Genomic DNA, 26169 nt, shown 5'->3' on the forward strand with positions numbered 1-26169 from the left:
GATACTTTGAGGAAAGTGAGTCTGGTGGTAAGTCTGCTATTGTGCGAGGGAGAGGGAGTAAAACCCTTTGAAGCAGATAGCAGATTCTGGGTATTTTCCTCTGACTCCTAACGGAGGAGAGGTGATGCTGGGTACTCTCAGACAGTCAGGAGAGGGGTTAGGAACTTTGTCTTTCTTGCCTGGCTATATTTATTTCTTATCTCCTTAGAGAGAGACAGGTAAAAAGGGTTCTAAATCTGGTGATTTAGAACAGTTCTAAGCCTGTGCTATTCGGCTGTTTGTTGGAAGAAGAGGGGGGAAAAAAGGGGGGGGGGAGACAGGTCCTTGCCAACAGAATCCTTTATATAACTAGCAGAAGGATGCCTGTTTTTACCAGGAATATTTTCTTTTGGGCTGACAGCCGACGAGGAGGTTGAGGGTTAAGCTTTGTCAGAGCCAAAGGGCTTGAAAGCTGTGATTTGGTGAAGAGTGGCCCCGTTCCTCAAAAAGATTTTTCTTTTCTCTAACTGAGACTAAGAGGTTTGAACCACACTGAGGATTAGTAACTACCACCTAGCGGTGGGGTTATGTAAGTACAGGAAGGGAAATAATTCTCTGTCCTTTCCTTCTCATTACTGTTCCTATAAATACTGCAGCTTGTTCAGCACACACATTCATTTCACACAAGCTACTGTGTTTGTTTTTTCATCAGTTCTTAAGCATGTCTGCAATACAGTTAGACAGTTAGTATATGCTTCTGCACTGTGGCAAAGTCACTGCCATGGAAGATAGAGCCACTCAGTTGACCGTGAAAGAGAGAGACAGTGCCAAACTTCCATCTCCTGTCTTAACAACCACAGCCGAAATGGACTTGTGGCCCCAGATGATGACAATGTTCTTTGACAGGCAGTATAAGACGTTCTCTGAGCTTCAATGCCAGATGTGTGACCAGCACATACTGCTGGCTGAACGGCTCCAGTCTTAACCTACACCAGTACAAGACGAGGGGCGGAAATTCAAGGGTCTGCTGAGTTAAAGGCCAAGACAGGGCCACTGTTTGACTGCTTAAAGCACAGGAGATCATCAAAGCTCCATTTAAATTTATTATCAAACATATTTAATCTTCTAACCCCTCTCTCTTACTGGATTAAAGATTGATAGAGCCTTATCCTCAACCATTTTTTCCCATTCCCAATATGCATCTGTAAATAAACTTAGGCTATTGAATCCCGCAGGATATCAAGAAACCGAAACCCTCTCCTTAGAGTTCAGTTTATTCTGAGTCTCTCTTTCAGACTCCAAATATATTAAGGTCACTCTCTGGACCTAACAGAACCTTCTGGGTCTGTAGTCAAACCCCAACTAACAGTTCACTCTGGAACTCTCAGAACACCGTCCACTTGTGGACTAAACAGAACCCTAACTGAAGTCCCTAACTGCCACAATGAAACTTTCAATCTTTCCCTGCCAGTATCTCATTGGATGAGGGCAGCTGGCTTGTGATTGTCTGCTGTTTTTGCTAGGCGAATTCATCTTTTCTCCACAGTCGGCTTTCTCCCAGAAGGGATCCTAGGTGTCTCACAGATAAAACCATTAAAAAACATTACAATAAAAATGTAAAACAGTTAAAATAATCTAAAAACAGTATAAAATTATATATATGTGTGTGTGTGTGTGTGTGTGTGTGTGAGAGAGAGAGAGAGAGAGAAATGGCAAAACTAAAATACACACACCATATAACAGCCATCCCGACATGATTATATGCTTTACTGTGCATTTTCTGAGGGTCACCTTGTCTAATACAGGGGGAGGGAGGACTTGAGATTGGGAATCACTGCTTTTGTGCTTTAAAAGAGTTGATCTGGACTCAACACAGGGCCACTGAATGGCTCAAGAAAAGAATAGTTGATGTGGTTGTTGATTCCCCATATTTCTTGATGCATTTTCCAAAAGACTGCCATAATTTCTCACTCCCTGTATTTCTCCATCCATTTTCTAAAGCACTAGCATAATCAGGCCCGCCACAATGTCCATCTCTCACAGAAGTGTTATTTCTATAAAAAAATCTCCTTTTTTCTTTACATTTAAGTTTGTGTGTACAAACCACGGGCTATTTTTATTTCAGTAAAGTGGACATTTTTAAAAAATCAGAAATAGTCATCAGCTGGTGGGATTACATCATCAGGCCAGCGTTTAAATGGGAGTACTTGAGAGGACAAGTAATCAAAGTGCCGAGCTGAGCTTTCTTGCCAAAGATGCTTCATGTGCATCCATGACAGCCAACTGAGGCAAGAGGTTTCAGAAACGTAGAAAAAGAATGAGGTTGGGTGAGGAAGAATGCAAGCACACAACAGCTGCCGGGCAACAGATGCTGAATTATTCCAATATGGTTTCATTCCCATGTTGGAATTTGGTCCGAAGATGAGGAATCTGAACTTTTTGTCACCAGCCAAAAAAAAAGGAGGAGGCAAGGATGCCATGGGAACAGGCATATGACAATGTATAGCTGTGGAAAATGGGGATGAGGACATTATTCCTTCCTCCAAATTTCCCCCAAAGTGAAATTTTCCTCCAGTCCCCAAGTTTAGATTTTAGATTGTAGGGAGGACTTGCACATTGCCAGCCTTTAATTTTGGCTTCTCATATCATTTTGGTGAGGAGGGAAGCCCTGTTTGTAGAAACCCAAATGTTGCAAGAATAATTAGGACTGAGGCACTGAATACTCTTGGCTCACTCCTATCTTTCAAACCAAGAATAATGTTGATTCCATGTATAAACCTCTCCCTTCTCTTTCTAGAACACTCTGCCCCAATCTGATGCTCTCCTGATGTCTTGGAGCACAGCTGCCATGGTGGCTAGAGATGATGGGAATTGTAATCCAACACATTTAAAGGGCACCAGTTTGTTGAAGACAGTTTTGTGTTGTAAAAAAAGAACAAAAACAATCCTGCACTTCTGTTGTTGTATGCCTACACGTCATTTCTGACTTATAGCAACCCTAAAGTGACCCTAGCATGGTTTTTTTGGGGCTAAGTGTGTGTGAATCACCCAAGGTTTCAATGGTCCAGAGGGAAATCAAACCCTGAACTCCAGAATTGTGGTCCAGTGCTCAAACTACCACACAATGCAATTTTCACTGGACGTTATCAGACAAGGGAAATTGGAAGTATAATCCAATGGCAATCCGAACGCAATCATGGGGTTTAATGTTATTGCATGATAGACTACCACACACAAATTCAGTCAATGGCATGCTATTTTCAGGCAATAGGAAGCCAGTTCGAACGCAATTTGCTTTCACGTAACTTCGCTAAACTAGCGAATTCACATAAATGCATTCTGGCCCCACTTTATTTTCATTTGAAATTAAGAGAAATTCCTCACGTGTGATAAACTCCACTGTCTTTTGTAGGGTTTACTTCTTTCTCTCAGTTTCCGGTCTTTACTCCATGTAAAAAACTTCTGGATAACTTTATTTGGGGTCTTACTGTAAGGTTGTAATTGTATCTCATGTTGTCCAGGTTTATAGTAATGTATGAGAATATAATTCAAGTTTAGTTTTGATAAAAATTAACTCAAATTTACAGATCTCTTCATATATGGAATGTAAAGAAATTGAGATTATAGATAGACAGACAGACAGACAGACAATGTAGGAGCAACAAAGATGTCAATGTGTTTATCCAGGCAGGAGTTTTAAAACTGTACTTATCTATTAACAGTGTCACTTCTTTTCCCCCCTGAGATTTCTTTTTCTTTAATGCCCTTGTGGAAGACAAGGACAACACTGTCCCCTCTATGCTGGGAAGCTTCAACCTTTGCATTTTGCAAGTGTGAGTTTAGAAAAAATGTTTTTTAAAAAAATTAAAAAGAAAGAAAGAAAGAATTTAACATTTGCAGATTTCTTCATTTTCACCATGGAAGAGTCTCAAGGTTTAAAAGATGTGAATGCGGGAGCAAGTGGAACTGGTAGAATTTCCTTGTTACTACAGTTTTGTCTTTCAATGGAGGCAGGTTTTGTGGCTTGCAGTGGGTAATAGAGCATTATATTACATGCTATATCATATCATAGCTACAGTGCTGCACACAGCTGATTGCTGAAGAGTCTCAATAGCACTAAAAGATCCTAAAATGGAAAAAAGGACTTTAAGAAAATTCTTTACACAGAAATGTTTAAATATTTTTGATTAATTTGTTAGGTAAAACAGTTGTTAACAAGATGGTTATTTTTATGGTTCCTAATGTATGAATGCAAACTTGGGTTGTATGTCCTACTTTTGCCTTTCCTGTGGTCTCAACAGAGTCAGAAAGCTGGAAGAGTCCTCAAAGGGCCAGCATGGACAGAGTGCATGTGGTCACATCTGCCCCCCACAGCTGTTTGTGAGCCCCTCAATCCCTCAAGATTCACCATACTGCCTTTTTTCTGCCTCCCAAATTAGGATGAACCACCCATGATTGAGATTCCAGGTGAGGCAATTCACCTTAAATGAATCATAGGGCTTTCAACAACCAATTTTTAAAAGTGAGAAGTGGATTTTTAAATCTTAGGGGGTACCTTGGGCACTCCATGTGACTTTAAAAGCTCATAGAGGTGAAGAATTAATGTCAGAGGCAGTGCAGTTGTCAATACTTGTTGGATGCCACTTAGTCTGACCTATTTCTTTAAATCAGGATATTCAGAGATAGAACATTCCCAAGAGATGGCTGACCAGCCTCTGCTTGGATACCACTAGTGGGGGAGAACCCACCAACTGTCCAACCAGATAGTTCCCTTGACAAACTGCTCTTACCATCAGTAAGTTTTTCCTAAGGTTCAACACAAATCTCCACATTTAAGCCCATGAAAACTAGTCCTTCACTTTGGGAATCAAAGGCATTAGTAAAGTTCCAGCACTGGTTTGTGGGAACATACATTTCTGCCAAGCATTCTTCTGCCTCTTTCTCCAGACACTAAAGATAGGACACTGTCTTCTTTGTGTCTCTGGCTGCAGAAATACAGCCAGATGCTACCTGGGCTGCTCTTCATGTTGCAGCCACTAAATGCCCATAGGGAGTGTTTGCTGGAAGCTGATAAGTGTATGCAAGCAGGGGTCATTGGACAAAGGAGGTATTAGATACTTTCTTCTGCAATAACCTCAGAAGAACACATGAAGGCACACAGGACTTGCTTGAGTATATCAGCATCAGCATTTTGTCCCAGATCTTTGCTAACGTCTATGCAACAGTCCTCCAGACATTTGAAGAGTGCTGTCATGTCCTGTCTGTTCCCAGTCTTCTTTCCTGAGTGAAATGTACCTCCTGCAGTTTTTCTCAAAGGACTTGCTTTCTATATGCTGACCACCTTTACCACTCTCATGTCATTAGCCAATGTCAGAGGACAGCATAGGTCTTGCGGGAGAGAGATAGCTTGCCATAGAGTTGTGAAGAATATTTTAATGATAAAAAATACATTTCACATTCCTCATTACTGTCTACCATGGCACCTAGATCTTTCCCAAAATGGTTACAGCTAATTTGAAATCCACTGCCACAATAAAGTGGTTTAAATTGTCGTTTCCCTGTATTTATTACTTCTCTTTTTTAAAAAAATCTTCAGTCTGTTCTAATGTAATGTATCTTATTTGCATTGTTTTTCTTGCATCCTTCAGGGATCTCTCACTGTCCTCTTTCACAGGGCTGCATGCTTCATTTGCCCCTCAGTATATTCTTCTTTGTTAAGTTGCTGAATCAAAGAAGTTGTTTCCAAGGTCCACGTCCTCTCCTGAGTTCCCACATGCGTTTTCATCACTGAGTGATTGAAATGCAAAGTGATGGGATGCATCTGCAAAATGGCTATTGCACATCAAACAGCACAGAAGAAGACATTAATGGCCTCTGACAGCCTCTCAAACAGTTGTGCAACACTTTCCACTGTGTGTCATGAAGCAATGTGAGAATGACAGCTGAAAATACATTTGTAAAGCAGTGTATGGACTTTTCCTTAATGCTTTTACTAAATACAGTTTTCAGGTGGTACCTCTTTCAACTATTCACATTGCTAGAACTGTGCCAGGTAATGTCTGAATTGTTCCTGATTGTTAATGGTCTCAAAGTTATTTCATACACCATACATTTAGTGGTAGGCACAATCCTCTGCCTTTAGCATCATATGTGGAACACATTTATTTATTTATTTTATTCATTTATATCCCAGCTTTCCCACAATAATGGGACTCAAGGTGGCAAACAACATACTTAAAACAATACCAATTCAAAACAATAAAAAGCATTAATAGAATAGACCAAACAAGAAAGGAGGAGGAATAGCATTATATGTGAGAGATGTTTACACCTGTGAAGAGATCCAGGACTTACATTCTGGAAGCCAGGTGGAGAGTGTCTGGATAAAAATTAATGGGGAGGGAAACAACAGGGGTGTTATTGTGGGAGTCTACTACAGACCCCCATGTCAAACTGGGGAACTAGTTGATGTCTTTCTGGAACACATGACTACACACTGAGAAAGGAGAGATGTAGTAGTGATGGGGGACTTCAACTATCCTGATATTCTCTTGAAGTCAAACTCAGCCAAAACCTTAAGGTCTAGGAAATTCCTCACTTGCCTGGAAGACAATATCATTGTTCAAAAGGTGGAAGAGGCAACAAGGGGATCAGCTATTTTGGATCTGATCCTAACCAACAGGGAATACCTGGTTAATGGGGTGCAAGTGGTGGGTCATTAGGTGGGAGTGATCACGTACTCCTGAAATTTTTTATATAGTGGAAAGGAGAAGCCAGGCACAGTCAGACACGCATTCTAGACATTAAGAAAGCTGATTTCAGTAAACTAAGGGAAATACTGGGGGTGATCCCCGTCAAGAATATTAAAAGAGAAGGGAGTTCAGGAGCGACTGGAGTTTCTCAAAAGGGAGATACTGAAGGCACAATTTCAAACAGTTCCAATGAGGAAGAAAAATGGGAAATGTCTCAAGAAACTAGGAAGGACGACTAAAGAACTTTCAAAGGAGTTAAGTTTTAAATGGGGCATGTATAATAAATGGGAAAAGGGGGAAATCAACAAAGAAGGATTCAAACAAATAGCGAACACGTGTAGGTGTAAAGTCAGAAAAGCTAAAGTGCACAAAGAGCTCAGGCTTACTAGAGAGGTTAAAAACAATAAAAAGGGCTTTTGGGGTATGTTTGAAGCAAAAAGAAGAAGAAGGAAAGGGGTCCTTCAACAGATTAAGTATGAACTCTGGATGTCAGGATGACTAAACTGAGGCTGTTGTACTTTGGCCACATCATGGGAAGTTATGATTTACTAGAAAATATGATAATCCTAAAGAATGCGGACAAATTCAATAATGGAGGTCATGGGCCTGAGTCTATATGACCTGAGCAGAGCAGTGGAAGACAGTGGGTCTTGGAGATGTCTCATCCACAGGGTTGCTATGAGTCATGGTCGACTTAAGGGCAGTTAACAACGTTTATAAAATTATTCTGATTACCTTGTCAATAAATAACTTTTTGTTTATTTTTAAATAATGAATGAATATATTTACTACCAGAGAGTTGGTAAGTATGTCATTTTGGGGGTGTGAGTGTGGTGATTTGAATATTCTACAGCTGCTGTAGCATTTAGTTGCCATGAGTGGATAACTGAAATAGCTAAGTCTTTGCCCTTTTTCCCCCTTGGAATAGAATGTAGTCATTTTATAAGCATACTTTCTTTAATTATATCTTTAATCTAAACTCAAAATAGATGGATGAGTCTATTTTTGATCCATTTCCATGTTGTAGGTGTTCAGTCACATGTCCAGTTGAACCTGTTTTTTATCGAACACATCAGAATTAATGTTCAATTTGTGAGTTTAATTTAACTTTAAAAATTAGGTACAAAACACACTACAGAAATAACCCAGTTTGAGACCGCTTTAACTGCCCTGGCTCTAGGGAATTCTAGGAACTGTAGTTTTGTGAGACATTTAGCTTCTCTGTCAGAGAGCTCTAGTGCTACAATCAACTACAATTCCCAGGATTCCCTAGCACTGAGCCAGAGCAGTTAAAGTGGTCTCAAACTGGATTATTTCAGCAGTGTGTTTTGGTCCTTAATCACATTTGCTCTTAAAATATGCTTTTAAAATTCAGTTTCCATAAAATACATGTTTCTGTAAGCATTCCTCCGTATTCATTTTGCATACATTTTCCCCATACTTTGCTAAGTGCATTTCCCCATAAAATGCACATTTTAAAGAGCGTGTTCTCTCAAAACAGTGTTTTCGATCAGTTCATGAGTAAGAACTAGAGTGCAAAATATAGAGAAGTGCATAGTCTGAAAGATAACTGCACTCTAATTCACCTATTAGTCTAAGCAGCATGAATTAGTTTGTTTCATTTTAAATTGTTAACCAAGTAGATTTCCCCAGTTTCTGCTGCTTGAATTAGACTGATTGAATTAACAAAAATAGAATATATTAAAATATAAATAAAGAAGGAGGCTCTCTGTTTTCTGTATTGTTTTTATATTCTGGAGTGTACATTTGAATGTTACTTATACAGTGGCGGGATACAGACGGGCAGGAGAAGACGTCTTGGAGGTGTATTCTGCTGAATACGGAGCCTCCAGACCGCCCGCCCCGGGGACGTGCTTCAGGTGTTGGGGCTTCCACATGGGGGGCAGTGAAGACGCCTCACCTGGGTCCGTTTCGGACCCGTAGCTTCTATACCGCCGCCTCGGAGGACGCGCAAAGAAAGGGGCAGCTTCCGCACGGGCGGCCCAAACCGCGGCTTTTTTTTTCCTTTTGCCGCATGAGAAGTGCGCAGCTGCGGCACTCCAGCAGCAGCAGCCAGCAAATTTCCCTTTTGCCGGCTGCGGAATGCGCATGTGCACATTTAAAGCGCCAGGCCCCTTTAAACTTTTTCCCCCGCCCTGCCCAAGAACAAAGGTGGCCTCCTGCCAGCTGGTGATCAGCTGATGTTGGCATCCTTGCCCGCTTGCGCATTGCGAGTGCCACCACTGGCATCATGGATGCCTCCTCTCCTTTGTTCCCTGTGGTCTTCCTGAAGCTGCAATCCACAGCCACAGCTGTCGCCGGTGCCACCGCCGTCTTCTCCGCCTCCTCTGCCCCCTCCGCCCCCTCTGCCCCCTCCGGCCCCTCTGCCTCCATTGCCGCTGCAATGGAGGTCCCATCATCCACCACCATAACAGCTGTAGACTTGGATGACTGCAGTAGTGATGATGATGATGACACAGAACAGCGCACGGCAGTGGCTGCCATAGCACTTCATCAGGCTACTGTTGGCGGTGCCATGGCCCTGGCCAGAGTGGCACGCCTCCGCCGATGCTGGAAGGTCCCTGCATCCCAAGACTTGTGGGACAACTTTGTGTCAACCATATGGTCTGATGAGCAATGGAGGCATTTCTTCCGAATGCCCCGTGCCCTCTTCCACAGGCTAGTGGGCATCCTGCGCCCAGAACTGGAGAAGGCAGACACAGTGATGAGGAAAGCCATCCCGGTGGAGAAGAGAGTGGCCATTGGTGTCTTTTCACTGGCACACAAGTCCAGCTACATTGTGACGGGGGCGCTGTTTGGGACTGGCGTTGCCACCGTGGGGGAGATCGTGATGGAGTTTGCCCTGGCCATGGAGAAGCTGCTGCTGTCACGGACTGTGTACCTGGGGAACGCACGTGAGGTAGGGACAGCCAGACCACCTTCCCTTTAATCTTTGGCAGCTCTGTGATATTCTGTGTCAAGTGTCACCCCCTCACTGTACATTTGCTGTTCTTGCTATGGTGCAGTTGCGCACGTGTAAAAGAGTTGTCATCTCAGTTCCTCTGTTTCTCTCCCTTTCTTTCCTCCATAGATTATGGATGCCTTTGGTCGCCGCGGCTTCCCACAAGTGGTTGGCCTCATGGACGGGTGCCACTGCCTGATCATACCACCCTTGGGGCTGAGGAATGCCTATGTCAACAGAAGGGGCTCCTATTCTGTCATCCTGCAAGGGACATGTGACCACACAGGAAGGTTCGTGGACGTGGAGCTCGGATGGCATGGGTCAGCCCACGATGCCAGGGTGGCACGGAATTCTCTCATCTACGAGGCCATGGAGGCTGGCATCTATGTGCAAGGGAACCCCAGCATCAACATCAGAGGCCAGCAGATCAGGCCCCTGATACTGGCTGACTGTGCCTACCCCATTCGGAAGTGGCTCATGACACCGTTTAAGACCCCCCACACTCCCAAACAGAAGCTCTTCAACAAGAAGTTGAATCGCGTGAGGGGGGCCGTGGAGAGATCGTTTGGCAGATTGAAGGCGAGATGGCGCTGTCTCACTGCCCCACTCCTGGTGGCAGAGGAGAACGTGGTGCCCATCCTGGCATCATGTGTCATTCTGCACAACATCTGTGAGACCAAGGGCAGGGTCCTGGATGAGGGGATGCGATATAGGCGCCGTTTTGTGCTGCCCACCCTGGCACCAATCACAGAGGCTCAAGAGAAAGAGAAGAAGAAAGCAGGGGAGACTGTGAGGAATGCCCTGGCAGATTTTTTTCTGACAAGGAGAATCTGAAGGATGGCTCCTGTGCCATCATCTGTGATGTCAGAGTGCATTGTTCTGTAATAGCATAAGCACATGAATAAATGTATCCCATTATCCACAGTTTGTGTCTGCCTATCATTCCTGATCTGTGCTGTGGGCATGTTTTGCCACGTGCCTGAGGGGGACACACACAAACACACACACACAAAAGGTCTCCTGGCGCCTGTTTTCCTGGGTGAAAAAGATACATCAGCTCCAACTGCCAATTGCCCCTTTGACAATGTATCAATCCCCCTCAAATTCAAGCTTTCCTAATGGCCCATTTGAATGTATCAATAGGGCACCCAGAGGGCATCTATTGGGGGAGAGATTCAAACTGCTCCTCTGAAAGCTTTCATTGGCCTAGGACCACCTTGGCCTAACGGCCCTGAGCCGCAGGTGCCCATATATACCTGTGCGCAACTGTGCAAGACCCCAGGACGGCGATCAACATGGCAGAGCCACGCAGGAGGGTCCCGATCCGCATGGCCTACTGGACCGATGAGGAGGTCGGGATCCTCCTGGACTCCCTGATGCCACAGGCAGCTGCGAGGAGGGTGATGGCCAGCACCAACAAGTCCAACCGGGGGCATTTTCTCGAGTCCTCTCGTGCCCTCCGAAACCAAGGGTTTCAAAGAACGCTGCACCAATGTAGAGTGAAGTTTAAAACTCTCAAGGCAGCGTTCTTTGAAACCCTTGAAGATTTCGGACAGGAGCCCCCGGTTGACAGGCGGCCACCATTCTTCTCGCGGCTGAAGGACCTGTGGGTCAGGGGAGATAGGCCCAGACCGGAAGATCGCCGTCCTCCAGGTAAGTCAGAGCTCTTGCCATGCCCTGTCCTACCCTTCTTGACCCTTCCCTTGCCCTCCTCTCCTTCCTGCATGGTGCCAATGCCATCCCTCCTCTTCCCTTCTGCAGGCGTGCGGCCGAAGTGGAGGCGGAGGGAGGGAGGGCACCGTGCCAGGTCGCCCTCTCCACCATCCTCGGGGGACGAGGATGTCCCCGAGGGTGGGCCACAGCCAGGACCAGCTGCTGTGGCCCCTCCGCAGCCAGAGCAGGCTCCTCTGGCGGCAGGTAGGTCCCTAGGGTGAGGGGTGGGGGTTGCCTGACTGCAGCCCCCACGACACTTGTGCCCTCCTCTGCCATGCCAGCATGGTAACTTGGGCCTTGTCTTCCTCTTTTGCAGGGCTTGAAGTCCTTGCTGCTGTCGCCGCCGCTGAGGAGCCTGGCCTGAGCCGCCGCCTGCCAGGGGAGCCAGGGGACTTGGCCCTGGATGCCAGGACCCTGGATCGAGTCCTCCAAGCCCAGCAGCAAGGTAAGTGCAGAGGTGAACCCAGGGAAGGGAGCGGGGGCACCCAGAAACCTGCCTGTGGGAGTGGGTGATGGGCTCCACAGGCTGACCCTAACCATCCTCTTTCTTTTCCCCCCACAGAGAACCGGACGGAGAGGAGGTTCGCTGCCCTGGAGGAGAAGGTGGACAAGCTGGCGGAGAGAGTCTCCTCCATGGAGGAGACTCTGCAAGAGATCCTCCGCCGGCTGCCCGCCCCACCGCCTCCTCCCCCTCCCTGAAGCAGCTTCCCTCCCCTGCCCCCTCTGCCATCCCCCCTTCACCACCACCCTTCACCCTCCCCCTTCCCTTTGTAAATATTGTATATAGTCAAATTTTTTTATTGTTGTATTAATAAAAAAGTTTATTTTTTAAAAAAAATTGTGTGGTTCATTATGCGCAACTGCGGCAGTGTGGCTGTGTGTGTGAATGTGACAGCTTAGGCGCAACTGTGCAGTCTAAAGCTAGGCACGAGTGCTGGGAGGTAGCAATGTCCAAACTCTGTCCTTCCAGGCATTTGGACTTTATCTCCCAGAATCCCAGAGCACAGGGCAAGGTGGCTGGGGATTCTGGGAGATGAAGTCCAAATGCCTGGAAGGACAGAGTTTGGACATTGCTGGTTTGGGGACCAGTGAGCCAGGCCTGGTGGGAGGAGAGAACAGGAAGGGTAGACTAGAGTAGATAGGGCTGGGAGGGAACACATGCCCTGGGAGGCGAAATGATGTCTTTATGGGACATCATGGGACCTAGTGCCTTGTCAGTGCTCCCTGCCCCTTGATCCCAGGCCCCCTCTAGTTGCCCTTTGCCTTTGGGGGCGGGGTGTGGGCGGTGGGACTGCCACAGAGTCACTGAAGAGGCTGGAGGATGGCCCAGCAAGAGGCTGCTGAGACAACTCCACCTCCATGGCAACTCCCTGCTCCTCAGCTGGAAGGATTGCTCTTGCTGGGGGCTCCTGCTGCCCTACTCCTTCCTCCATGACCCTGGGGACAGCCCTGGCTCTTCCAGCTCTTGCTGGGGGCTCCTGCTGCTCAACCACTTCCTCCACGACCCTGAGGACAGCCCTGCCTCTTCCACCCTGCTCCCTACGTACCCTTCTGCGTCTCGGGCCACCCTGCCCTCCCCTCATGATCTCCAGCATTTGCCCCATCAGAACAGTCTGGGCTTCCAAGGTGGTGTTGAGTCGCCTCTGCTCCTGGTCTGACCTGTCTATTGATCTCTCCTGGTTCTGAACGGCCCTCTCTTGAACTTCCACTGCCCTCACTTGCACTTCTAGGTTCCTCTCTTGAAATCCCAGTGTCCTCTCTTGAAATCCTAGTGCCGTCTCTTGAAATCCCAGTGCCCTTTCCATGAGCTCCCTGCGGGACTGTCTGCCCCTCCTCATGGGCGGCCAAAAACGGGGCTTTTTTTTTCCTTTGCCGGCTGGCGGGTGCGCAGCTGCGCAGCTGCAGCGCTAAGCAGCGGTGGCAGAAAGCCTATGGGCACATTTAAAGTGCCCAAGCCCCTTTAAAACTTTTTCCCCCACTCTGCCCAAGAACAATGGTGGTCTCCTGCCAGCTGGTGATCAGCTGGTGTTGGCATCCTTGTCCGCTTGCACTTTGCCAGTGTCACCAGCATCATAGATGCCTCCTCTCCTTTGGTCCCCGCGCTCTTGCTGAATCTGCAATGCACAGTCACAGCTGTCGCCGCTGCCACCGCTGTCCCCCTGCCATCCCCCATCACCTCCCTTGTACATATGTAAATATTTACAGTTTTAGGGGTTTTTTATTGTTAGGTGAAAATGGCACAGGAATGTGTGTAGGGGTGCACTTTAAAGTCCAAACTTTCCAAGCAGCACATGCGTACATGTTGCTCTAGGGTTAGGGTTAGGGTTAGGGTTAGGGTTAGGGTTAGGGTTACGAGTCTTAAAATGCGCTGCAGCTGTGCTGCAGCTTCCACACCTGCATGGCAGCGGACGCTGCAATTAAAGCCTGACTGCAAACTGCGCATGTTCCAAGACCCCAACTCATTATGCAACGCAGCAGACACGGAGCTTTTAAATGGGCAACTTAAATTAGCGGCGTAGCAATTCTGGTGTACCGGTGCAGCAGCTCTCATGGCTTCTTCCACTTCTCGATATGTGTCAGCATTTAGGTAGGACTGCTCCAGTTTCTGCAAAATGTTTGGCTGGGACCATATAGCTATAAGGTCAGCCGTCTCCGCATGAGACCAAGACGTCCCCCTGCCTTTTTTCGGGGTGCTGGTGGATGGCTGTGCCATCCTGCCTGGTGGCAAAGGGGAGCCGCCGCACAGCTGTGCCAGGAGCAGCCGAACTGTGCCCGTTCCCAGGTGAAAATGGCGCAGGAATGTGTGTAGGGGGTCACTTTAAATTCCAAACTTTCCCTTATCACTTTCTACAACCAAAACATCCGCCGGCAAAACTTACAACTTCCCGCGATTCTAGCAACGCATGCGCACAAGTGGCTCTAGGGTTAGGGTTACGAGACTTAAAATGCACCGCAGCTGTGCCGCAGCTTCCACAGCTGCATGGCAGCGGACGTTGCAATTAAAGCTTGACTGCAAACCACGCATGTCCCGGACCCCGACCCATTATGCGACGCAGCTGACACGGAGCTTTTAAACGGGCAACTTATATTTGCGGCGTAGCAATTCGGGCGTACCGGTGCAGCAGCTTACAGACGGAGCTGCGCACGTACGCCGCAAATCAAAAAGAAGCGGAAAAAAGCAGCACCTTTTTAATGCCGCTTCTTCCCGCTTGGGGCGTGCGGGGGGCGTGTTCATGGCGGCATTCAGGTAAGGCCCGTCTGAAGGCTCTACCTTCATGACGTCATGAATACACCCCTTTTTGCCCGTCTGTATCCCGCCAGTGTAATTTTCATCAGAGTAGGAAAGTTACTTTTTCGGACCACAACTTACAGTATACATGCTGGCTGGGAGATTATGGAAGCTGTAGTCTCCAAAATAACTTTACCAAGCAATGATACTTAGTACTGTGTTACTATTTTCTGGAATAATCCTTTGTTTTTATAATAGCTGTTAATTAAAAATTGGACCTGGGTAGCTGAAGTACAGAAGAGAGCATCACCATAGATGGGACCTCAGTGGCCCATTGCTTATTCAAAGCACACTCCTATAATTTTCATAGGCATGTTTTCTACATCCCTTTACCTCTCCAAGGAGTAGTAAAAGAGTTGACTAAGGTACAGATTTGCATACGAAATAAGAATTTGTCTTGCAAATCAATCCACATTGGATGGCTCATAAATCAACCTTTTTAACTTGACTTGATATGGATGCTGAGTTCTCCATTTTAAAAACAGAGAGCAGAAATTAGTCTGACTTCATACAGTTTTATGAACCCTGACTAATGGATGTGGTTGTTACTGACAAATTATCTGATCAAACTAGTTTATAAAAAGTCAAGGTATGAATGCATGTAGAAAGAGTTTTGGAATCATGTTAATATTTTTTCATAATGTGTATTTCAGAGTGGGGTGTGTGAAGTGTTTGTGATATATTCTTTTTAAGAGAGTTTAGTCCATGTACTCTAATGAATGCTCCTATGTATGATTTCTTTTGAGACTGTAACCTGTAGCACTCCTACAAATAATCATTGTACGTACACCTATGTATGGCATATTTCTTAATATTTACTTTCCTGGCCTTGTTGTAAAATACGTGCTTTCTTCTCATGTTCCTTTATTACGCAAACTTGTTTTCCAGTATGATTTTAAAGTTAATTACTCTGTTAAAACTTGGAATGCATTCCTCTATAGTAAGCACTTTTGAAACTAGGGTATAGTAAACTGTTTCTCATTGCCAAGAAGAATAAAGCAAGCCCTCAGTAAGCGCTGATACAAAGTGGAAAGGGAGCTGGCGAGGTTAAAAGAAGCAAATAAAGGAAAGGCTGACTATGAAAACTGAAAGAAAATACTATGCAATGCCAGGTGTGTTTCAGAGGATTTGTATGAATTCCTGAGTCTTTTCTCTAATATATGTTAGACCAGTGGTTCCCAAACTTTGGCCCTCTGAGTATTTGGGACATCATCTTGCAGAATTTCTGACAGTTGGCCAATCTGGCTACAGCTTCTGGGAGTTGAAATCCAAAACATCCAAAGTTTGGGAATCACTGGTTTAGATCACTTCACTCTCCATACCCTCAGGTCTTCATTATGTTCAGAAAGTCCAACATGTGTACCATTCTACAGCATAGGCTTTATTTGATCTTCAAATTTTGGGTGGGAGCCAGGGCTTTCCCAATGTGAGGCAATTGCTTCAGGCACCATACACTAGTGTGTGCAGCAACATCAATGGCTGTCTTTTCAGGTGTTACACTGGATGGCAATTCCTACTATTCCCTTTTCATAGAAAGCAGAGCTCTGTGTATCTTGTGGCATGCTTCTCATCTCCTAAGCCATTTGGATAGCTTCCAAGGCAGTGATGGCTCCTCTCCTGTAACATTAGGCTGCTAGTCTGTTTACTTCTGTATATAGAATTGGGAAAGGAGGAGCCATCTTATCTTTTTTTCTCTGCAGCAACATGTCTTGAGATGGCTGTATTTGTGTGTCTTTGTTTCCCTGGAAAACATGTAGACAGTGAAGGAAGAGCAGAACAATTTAACTTCTGTGATTTTAGCATAGTAATGAAAGACCACTGAATTTTGATTCTGGGTTCGTGTAGGATTTGCAGTGGTTGTAAAGAAAAAGAATTAAGATTTCAGGTTCAAGATAAGGAATATACAATCCTTAAATTGACATCAGTGCATTGATCTGTGTAATTATATTTTATAAGAAAGGTGTTTTTTTTCTTTTTAAAATGGTGTCTTAATGCAGGTCTTGAATCAATAGAAAACACAATGCCTACAATACATAACAATTTAAAATAACACTCTTCTGTCATTGACATGGTACAACAACATGGATTTGGAATCCAGTTGCTGCATTTTATGTCTCAAAGCTGAAAACGTTTCTAGTTTTGAGAATCCATTGTTGTTGACATTAAAATGTGATTACTTCTGCCTCTAGAGACAAACTTGCCAGAGAAAATGAGGTCAGCTGATTTTCAGATTGGACACATTTATACTTGAAAAATAATTATAGGCCTGTTACAGACTGCCAAAATAAAGCTGCTTCGGGTCTCTTTGGAGGTATGCTATTTAAATGATGCATGGGTCCTAAGAGTCCGGAGGTCGCACCAAAGCCACACTCCATTCCTAAGCACTGGAGGGCAGCTTTGGTGCAGCTTCCGGATTCTTAGGATGCATGCATCATTTAAACAGCATACCTCCAAAGAGACCCGAAGCAGCTTTATTTTGGCAGTCTGTAACAGGTCATTTAATACTTTTTTGCACACCATGATGATGCATCCCATTTTATTTCACGTAATCTTTAAAACTGGTGTGGAGCTGATTTTGACACTGCCCTACAAAGGTCTCGAGTTTAGCTGAGGTCTTCTAGAGTAAAATAATAACCTATAATGAATACATTTTATGCCTTCTCTTATCAGTTCTAAGGTAGTTTTTTTTTTTAAGCAGCAAAAAGTACAGAAAATGTCATGAATGAAATGATGAGCACCACAAGTTACTTTTTAACATTGTAATGAGCAATGGAAATGCATACTTTTTTTAAACATTATAACAAATAACAGGAGAAAATTACTTGGAAATAGGAACTTTCCAAATTCTGAGTATCACATGTGTCCAGCTGGCACTGGGCGACCACCATTCAAAACTGTCAATAATTATAGCTCAGGAAAGTTATGTTTTAAAAACTGCCATAATCAAGATTCCCCAGCCATAGTGGTCAAAAGCCATTGGGGAATTCTGATATTGTTAATCCAGGGAAGTGCCTCTTCCAAGTGCTAGCAAGAAGGGTCCCCCCACCCCCAATGGAGGGGATAAATGTATAATGTGCTTCCTCCACTGCTGACTGGCTGTTATTGGTATGAAGATGTAATAAGTTAACAGGCATGTTTTTTGATGCAGTAATGATGTGCCAACCTGAAGCATGGACAGCTGAATTAAAGACAAATTCCTAAGAGTATAGTTGGAGAACTAAAAGCTAAGGAGTTTATCACATTGGGGCTGATTTCAGCATTAAAGAGAGATTAAAGCGCATGTATAGCATCCCGCAAATGAAGTGGAAATGGCGAAATGATTATCACACGCAATTGCACAATTAAAGTGATATCAGAAATGCATTATTGCTGAAATTCCAAAAATAAAAAAATGCACATTAATGCGTCTTTGTGACCATTTTAATGGCTGGTTTTGTGCGATGTCATGGGAAATCATTACGCGTAATTACACAGTTTTTCTGGGATATTCATGGGATAAACTCCCAATCTCTTTTGTGTAATAAACTCCTAAGTGAATATTACTGCTCATATGCACTTACACTATGTAATTACTTTTATGGCTTTTGGTTTTTTACTTACTCCATTGAGAAATTCACACAATGTGTGAGCTACGTCTCTTGAGCAGAAATATGTTTTACGTAGTGGTGTGTGATATGGTAATTTCACACAGCACTCTTTCATTTAATCAATGGATATTTATTTCCCCCCTCAGAACAGTGTACAAATGATGTGGCAACAGCTGAATGGTGAACCTGTGCATGTGAGATTTTTTTTCTCTTAGAGGATTATTTTTAAGGTTGTAAAGATGTTTCATTAAAGCAGTGGTTTCTCAACCTTCCTAATGCCGCGACCCTTTAATACAGTTCCTCATATTGTGGTGACCCCCAACCATACAATTGTTTTTCATTGCTACATGCAAATATGTGTTTTCCGATGGTCTTAGGAGACCCCTGTGAAAAGATCATTCGACCCCCAAAGGGGTCCCGACCCACAGGTTGGGAACCACTGCATTAAAGGAAGCAACAGGATGCTAGAAGTTGTATTTGATGTTTTGGTCTACCATTTTTGTTTCATTTGTGAATGACATCTACCTGGACTAGATGAAAGAGAAATTATGAACTAGTGGGTTGTCTCACTTGTTATGTCAAATCTATCTTATTTACATGGCTTGCCTAGCTTTCTCACTTATGCCAATGGTATCTTTGACAAATGAAAGGCCCCATGAAAGGATGAGAAGGGAAAAAAAGTGAATAAAATTGACAAAGCACAACAACCTTTGCTTCTTGTTCCACAGTTGTGTCCAGATTTTGTTCTTCAAAGGGTTCTTCTTTTCAATATTTTTCTGAAATGAAAGGCTATGATTTGATTTCTGAGGTTCAGAGCAGGATACTTTTTGTTTATTTGTTTACACTCTTGATGCTCAACAAAATACTTAGAGAGACAAGTGAAAATGTACAATTATTATTTGTTGCTAGTGAACTAAATCCAGTCCTTGATTGTATTGATATTAAAAAAATTAAAACATGTTCCTTGTGAATCTTCCATATAATAGCTTTTCATGCCTCATTTCAGCGCACTTGAGTCTTAAGATCCTGAAAGACTGACATATACATTACTGAGGTGATATTTGATTTCTTATTAATGAATATTCTTGTTTTGAATGAAATAATTCTCTCCTCCAAGACACAAAGTCATTCTGAGTCCTGAGCATACTGTTATTACAATATTTGTCTAGGCCCGCATGTGAGTGTCTGAGATACATAATAAAGGAGGGCTCTGTCAAAGCTGCTGTAGCTAGAGGACATGGCTAGCATAAGACATTTTGCTGCCTGAGGCTGAGCAGCAAATGGCATCCCTCCTTCAATGTCAGGACATGTAATGTCATAAGCTCTTTAGATTATTTTGGCACAGGAGGAACACAATCTCACAATAACTTTTACCTTTCTGACAGTAAAATTATTTAATTTCAATTCATTAATTTTAAAGGTAGGATGCCCTTTCATTTTACCTAAATCTGCTGCCTGGAATAGCCATCAGATTTTGCCTAGAGGTATCACTGGCCTGGTAGTAGTGAGGAAGTAGCTATTAGAGTATGTTTCCCTTGGCACAGAAATGAATTGGAGGAGTCACTGTTTGTAGTCCCTCAGTCCTAGTTCAATTATAGCATCTCTAAAGGTAAAGGTAAAGTAGTCCCTTGACATAAATGTCTAGTCGTAACTGACTGTAGGGGGCGGTTCTCATCTCCGTTTCTAAGCTGAAGATCCAGCATTGTCCAAGGACTGCTCTGGTGGTTATGTGACCACTGAGAAGGGGTACCTATCTATCCTTGCATTTGCATGCTTTTGAACTACTAGGTTGGCAGAAACTGGGACTAGTGACAGGAGCTCACCCCATCAGGCAGCACTCAGGCCTTGAACTGCCAACCTTCCGATCTTCTGATCATAAGAGCTGGCATCTTAACCGCTAAGCCACTGCATCCCTAGGTAATAGGGATACATGTAATACCTGCATCTCTAGGTAATAGGGAAAAGGGAAGACAACATTAAAACATGAATAGTTTCATTTAAGGAAGCCATGGCCTTTATTCTTTATTCATGACCTGAGCAGGGTTGTTGATGACTTGGAGGTTTCTTTTTCATAGGGTTGCCATAAGTCAAAGTTTACTTGATGGACGTTAACAACTAAGCAAGCAGACTGTGTTAGTCTTGTTGGCACAGTGACTTGGGTCTTTATTACATAGGCACCAAATACAATGAAAATCACATAAATGGTACAATTAAATATGATTAAACTCATTTGTGCTGGTTGTGCTGCTATGGTTGTTTAGCCTTTGCTGAAGTGTCAGAGGCTTGGATTGGCAAGAGACTTGGGGGCAAACTGCATAGTAATTTAAATGTGTAAGCAAATTTAACAGATGTGGTTGTTTGAAAAACAGAAGCTTCAGCAGTATGTGTGTACCTGCATGCAATTATAATATGGTGTGCAGGGAGGTTTTTTAAAAAACAAACAAAATAAAGCTCATCCCTCCTGCAAAATAGAATAAGAATTATTCTGTCCCTAAAGCTGTGCTTTACTACAGTTTTACTAGAGTTCGTGCCAACTGTGACTTCTTCCCTGGATCAAAAAGCAACTTCATATATGTGATTTTATCAGACACGGGCGTATAGATTAGGTGTTAACTCCATGCCATACATTTTGTGATCCCAGATTCCTTGTGGTTCCTAAAAATGCCATATGAAATGTGATAACACATTTAGCCCAACTTGTAGTTTGACCCTTACTCCTGTTTTTCTCTCCTTCTGTCTCACTGCTGACAAATCCATAGGGTCCGTACTAGGGTTAGAAAGGGGCGTCCCTTTCGGACGCCCCTAACCCTAATACGGACCGAGTCCGTACAAAATGGCGGTGCCCATTCCACACGGGGGGCGCCATCTTGACGTAACAGACGCTTTGCGTCCGCACGTCACGCGGAGCATATGACGCCACGAGTGTGCCATTGGTGCTTCGCTGCATCATATCTGCGCCGCAAAGAGAAGCGCAATTTTGGTGCTTCTTATTTGCAGCGGGGAGGAGCCGCACAGTTTGGATGCTGGGGCTCCTCCACACTGCAACCGGCAGCGGCGTTTGGGCGGTCTATAACGGGCCTATGATACAAAGTCTTGATTTGTATTGGGGAGGAGGTTTCTGACTGGATTTTTTTATCTCAAAAACACATAGCTAGTTTGTATTCCATGTGCTAGAAAGTACCAAAGAACTGCTGTTGTCCACTCACATCCTATTGAAACCATCTTTCATTCAGAGACCATTTGGCATTATTAAAGATGTCATATTTCTCCAGGGTAATATAGTATTAATTAGCACTTATTAATTAATGCTCACTTGTAGGTTATTAGCCTTACAAATGTAATGCAAAATTTGGTGACACTTGGAAATGTCCATCGTTATGAATGCATTAGCCCCTTTGAAACCATAAGACTGCTTATAATGAAATCAGTGTTGCAGGTCATTTACCATCACAGAATAGGTTCTGTGTTGTAGTTACCCATCTAGAGAGACAGCTTAAAATGTGATTTATTGGTGTACAAAAATTAAGGTTGGTAGACTGTCTGATCCTTGCTGTGTTGCATGTTCACAATTGTATTCACTGCACCTTCAGTTATTTCAAAATGATTTTCAAGCAGCAAACACTGAAGTACACTAATTCCTTTGATATTCATTAAAATCACATTAATCTTGATGAACTCTGCTTGTGTTAATGTTGAGTTACTCTGAACTTCCTAATTAAGATAAACCAGATGCTATAATTAGTGCGGTTGGAGTAGGCTACTCTATGCTACTCCAAGTTTAAACTTAGAAATACTGTATGGGAGGAATTCAGGAGCAAGAAATATCTTTCTGGATGGATCAGTCAATTTGCTCTATATAATAGGGAATGTTATATAAGACCATTTTTCCAATTTCTAAATAATTTCTGTCCTAAACCTAGCATGTTCAAAAAGGTCTCTGTCACAACAGCTTTGCCAAGTTCTGTGTCAGCTTGAAATACTCTTCTGAAATATCAACTAAAAAGATATAGTGGTGCTTTGCAGCAAATGCAGAGAGCTATACTTATTGTTAGACTGGAAGTTACATGAACTTTCCCCCCTTCTTCTCCTGCATTCATGCGTACTGTCCAAAAACTGATTCCAGAGGGCTCTCTGCCTTTCACAGCTAGTTTTGGACATCAATGGTTAGTTACAGAGGTGATGAAGGATCACTCCCAGATGACGTTTAATGTTATCCCAACTTGAATTTAAGGTGCTGGATGCTTCCCTCAGTTTTCTTGGTACTTAGCCCTATGGAGAATGAACAAGCAGAACTAAGAAACATAATGTTGCTGTGTTTCCCTGGCAGGTATGTATCACTTGGGTCTATGAAAACTAAACAAACATTGCCATAATTGATGCAGGGACATCTGGGAAAAGAGACTTTGCTTCAGCGTGACCTTATTTCAGGTACTATATTCATTTCCTGTAGTTAGCTACAAGTCAGCCCTCTGTATCCACAGACTCTTTATCTGCAGATTCAAGCATCCATGGCTTGAAAATACTAAACAAACAAACAAACAAACAAACCAAAAAGCAAACTTTGATTTTTCCATTTTTTATAAGGGACACTATTTTTCTATCTATTGTATTTAATAGGGCTTGAACATAAACAGATTTTGTTATCCATGTGGGGTCCTGGAACCAAATCCTAGTGGATATCTCTTGGAAGATTTTTGCATTCTCTTTCCCCCTCCTTAGATAGATAGATAGATAGATAGATAGATAGGGATTTTCTGCATGCAAACTCTCCTCTCTCTCTCTCTCTCTCTCTCTCTCTCTCTCTCTCTCTCATTCATTCATTTATGTCTTTCCCAATTTGGGACTAACTCGTTCTCTCCCAAAAATTTTCAACTGAACTGCAAGTTCTCCATCTTTTTTCTCTCAACTTTCTATGGAAAGATGGTGAGATAAACATTTCTTTTTATTTGAATATTCACTAGCTAGATTAGGATATAGCTTTTATGTAAATATAGTTTAAAGCCATTCGTAAATCTTTGTTTTAAACTACAAGTTATGTATTTGTTGTTTTTGAGTCAGTCTCAGTTCACAGGGAAGCATGGGGCCCACAGACAGACCAAAATAAAGCTGCTTTGGGGTCACTTTAGAAGTATGCTATTTAAATGATGCATGCGTCCTAAGAGGCCAGAAGCTGTGCCAAGGCTGTGGTTCAGTCCTTAGTTGTGATGACAGAAAACTTATTTATCTTTCCTGTGGGAGCAGAGATGGGTGATAATTTTCTTGAGATTTTTTTAAAAAATGAATTTAGGAAACCAAGACCACCTGATTTGACCATCCAACCCCATGGATCTGAATGCTTATTTCTTAAAAATCTGAATTTCAATCCTTGTATATTCAACTGTATTTGTGGTGCCAAATTTTTCTGAGAAGCTTCTTCTCTTTAATACCTGTCTATATTCAGGCACATGATGGTCCTCTTCATAGCTGGAATAGTTATGAATTTAGCCTGTGTACATTTTTAATTGTAAAAATCTAGTTTTAGAATTTAGTTTCACAGCGCATCTAGACTGATTAACCTCCACCTCGGAAGTTTCAGATTTATTATTATTATTATTAACCTTTATTTATGAAGCGCTGTAAATTTACACAGCGCTGTACATACAATCTTTTAGTTAGACGATTCCCTGCCCTCGGGCTTACAATCTAAAAAGACATAACACAGAAGGAGAAGGGAGTGGTGGAGGGAAAGGGTAAGAGGTCCAGCAGTTCCTCTCTACCTCCAAGGCTTGGACCAATGCAGGTGGACTGGAGGGAGGGCTTGGCTTCATTCCTCTTCTTTCCAATTTTGTTTTGGAAACCCACATACATTTAGTCTATCTCAGAATGTTTTCTGGCAGCTCCCAGTACAACCAGGGACTTTTTATAACAGCCCCCAGGTTGATTTAGGTTAACTTGGTATAAAGTTGGAAAGAACAGGTACAAAATCTGAGACTTTTCAGTCAGTCCAGATGTGTCCTTGATTTGTTTTTGAAGAATCAGAACTGAACACTTGATGTGCTGGATAGAAATAACCTGATGTTGGTGGGGTGGGAAGGTGGGGATACAGGATAAAATAAATCTGATATATGCTTAGTTGTCACAAGAGAAACTCATCAAGGGTTAGATCTAATTTCCTTCTTTGCATGTTACGGTGAAAAATGTAAAAAAAAAAGAGAAACATGAAAAACAAAGAGGGAAAGTCACTCATACATTTATAATGTAAAATTACTGTTATATGATCAAACAGCATTTCAACAGAAGTTTTTTTTCCTCAGTTTGATTATGACATATTTGCTTACCGTATATAGCATATGTTATGGAAGTGCTGCAGACCCTCCTGACATTAGTTCCATAGCTGAACAAACAGCTCAACTTGATGTAGCATCAGCTAATAGTCTTTATCATAGTCAAGATGATTCTGATATCTTCACACCTTCATCCATAGAGCTTTGCAGCACTCCAGTGCATCATAGCTGCATGCCTTCATAATTTTCATCCTACTGAATATTTTTCCTTGCTAAGAACCTGAAAAATACCATTCATAGCACACATATAACTTGCAAGGACTTTCTTCTCCTACATAGGCTGTGAGTACACAGTCATGACCCAGTTCTCTCAAACTGGGTTAATATTAACAGCAAAAGGAAACAAATGATTCTATTTTTTCCTCTCAAGCAAGGCAGAAGAGAATGTTAGAATCACATTATCTGGAAGGAACACTTCATATAAGAAGGTACCCTTATTTTCAAAGTAAAACACAACTTAGTTACCTTGTAGTCAAGCTTCCTTTTGATCCAGTGTTCAGCTCTCAACTCTGTATTCTGGGCTAGGTTCAGGCCTGGAATATAGAAACTAGGATATCAAGACATTTGATAGTGAAATATGTACTGAATGTTTGTTTTTGTTCTGTTACATTTTCATGATAATTTTTTAAAAATTGTCTCATTTTATTTATTGCAAGCTGCTCAATGGGATAAAAGTTACTAAAAATGTGGAGCATATTTCAGCTTCAGTTAGTACCTATTCCAAATATGGTAGCTCTTTTACCACAAGGGTATATTCTGTCTTGGGGTTTAAACTGTTTATATGCCTTGATCACTTTTCTAGCTAGGAAAGTTGGCTTCGGCACTTAATTTTTTAAAATGATAAATATAATCGGATACAGGAATACTCTGAACATCATATCACAGTAACTTTTGAATGATGTCTTTTTAAAGTATTGTAAACTGTTTTGAGTCCTGATCTGGGAAAAAGGTAGGATAGAATAAATAAATATAATAAAAACAACAGCAACAACAACTTCAGAAAAGTACATCTAAAGATGGCTTGCACTCTGAATTCCAAAATACATGTTGGGAAATATTTGGACTATGCCTGCAGAACTTATTTTATGTTCAGATTACCTTCCCCTAACTCTATGCAGTAGCATCACTAGGGGTGTGGGCCGCACCAGGTGATACCATCAAAGGGGGGGGGGTGATGCCTGGTGAGTGCCCCTCACCTCACTGCCATGTGCCATGATGCGTGGTAGGGAGGTGGAGGACCTGGCTTCCCCAGTCCCTGCCCTGCGAAGCTTAACTTCCAAGCCTTGCAGGGCAGGGAGGTGGGGGACACAGCGTAAAGCCACGTGGGGCAAGGAGAGAGAGTCCTATTTTGGCTCTTTTCCCATCCCCTGCCTACGAAGCCCCCTAGCACCGGGTGACACCCCGGTACAGAATGCTGCTGACCCTATGTATTAATAAATAGAAAATTGGATCATTGTATTTCTAGTTCAAAGCAGTTTCATATGTTTTCATATGAATTGCATCAATCTGTAGAATTTTAAACAACCTGTACCAAAAATGCATTTAAACATAGGGCTGTCCATGC

At 43.1% G+C, this 26169-nt stretch overlaps 1 protein-coding gene across 1 annotated transcript in view; it reads left to right on the forward strand.

The window, feature by feature from the left end:
• Window positions 1-9930, forward strand: part of LOC149318817 (catenin alpha-3-like) — a gene marked incomplete at its 3' end in the record, with an annotated part of 238323 nt that extends 228393 nt beyond the window's left edge. The window contains exon 9 of the mRNA XM_089508358.1: window positions 9823-9930. Within this exon, the coding sequence (XP_089364484.1) occupies window positions 9823-9930 (108 nt within the window). The remainder of the gene's footprint in view (window positions 1-9822) is intronic.
• Between the last annotated feature and the right edge of the window lie 16239 nt (window positions 9931-26169).

The sequence above is a fragment of the Sceloporus occidentalis genome, unplaced genomic scaffold (assembly GCF_023333645.1).
Source record: "Sceloporus occidentalis isolate IW3139 unplaced genomic scaffold, rSceOcc1.0.p SCAF_2, whole genome shotgun sequence".
Lineage (NCBI taxonomy): Eukaryota > Metazoa > Chordata > Lepidosauria > Squamata > Phrynosomatidae > Sceloporus > Sceloporus occidentalis.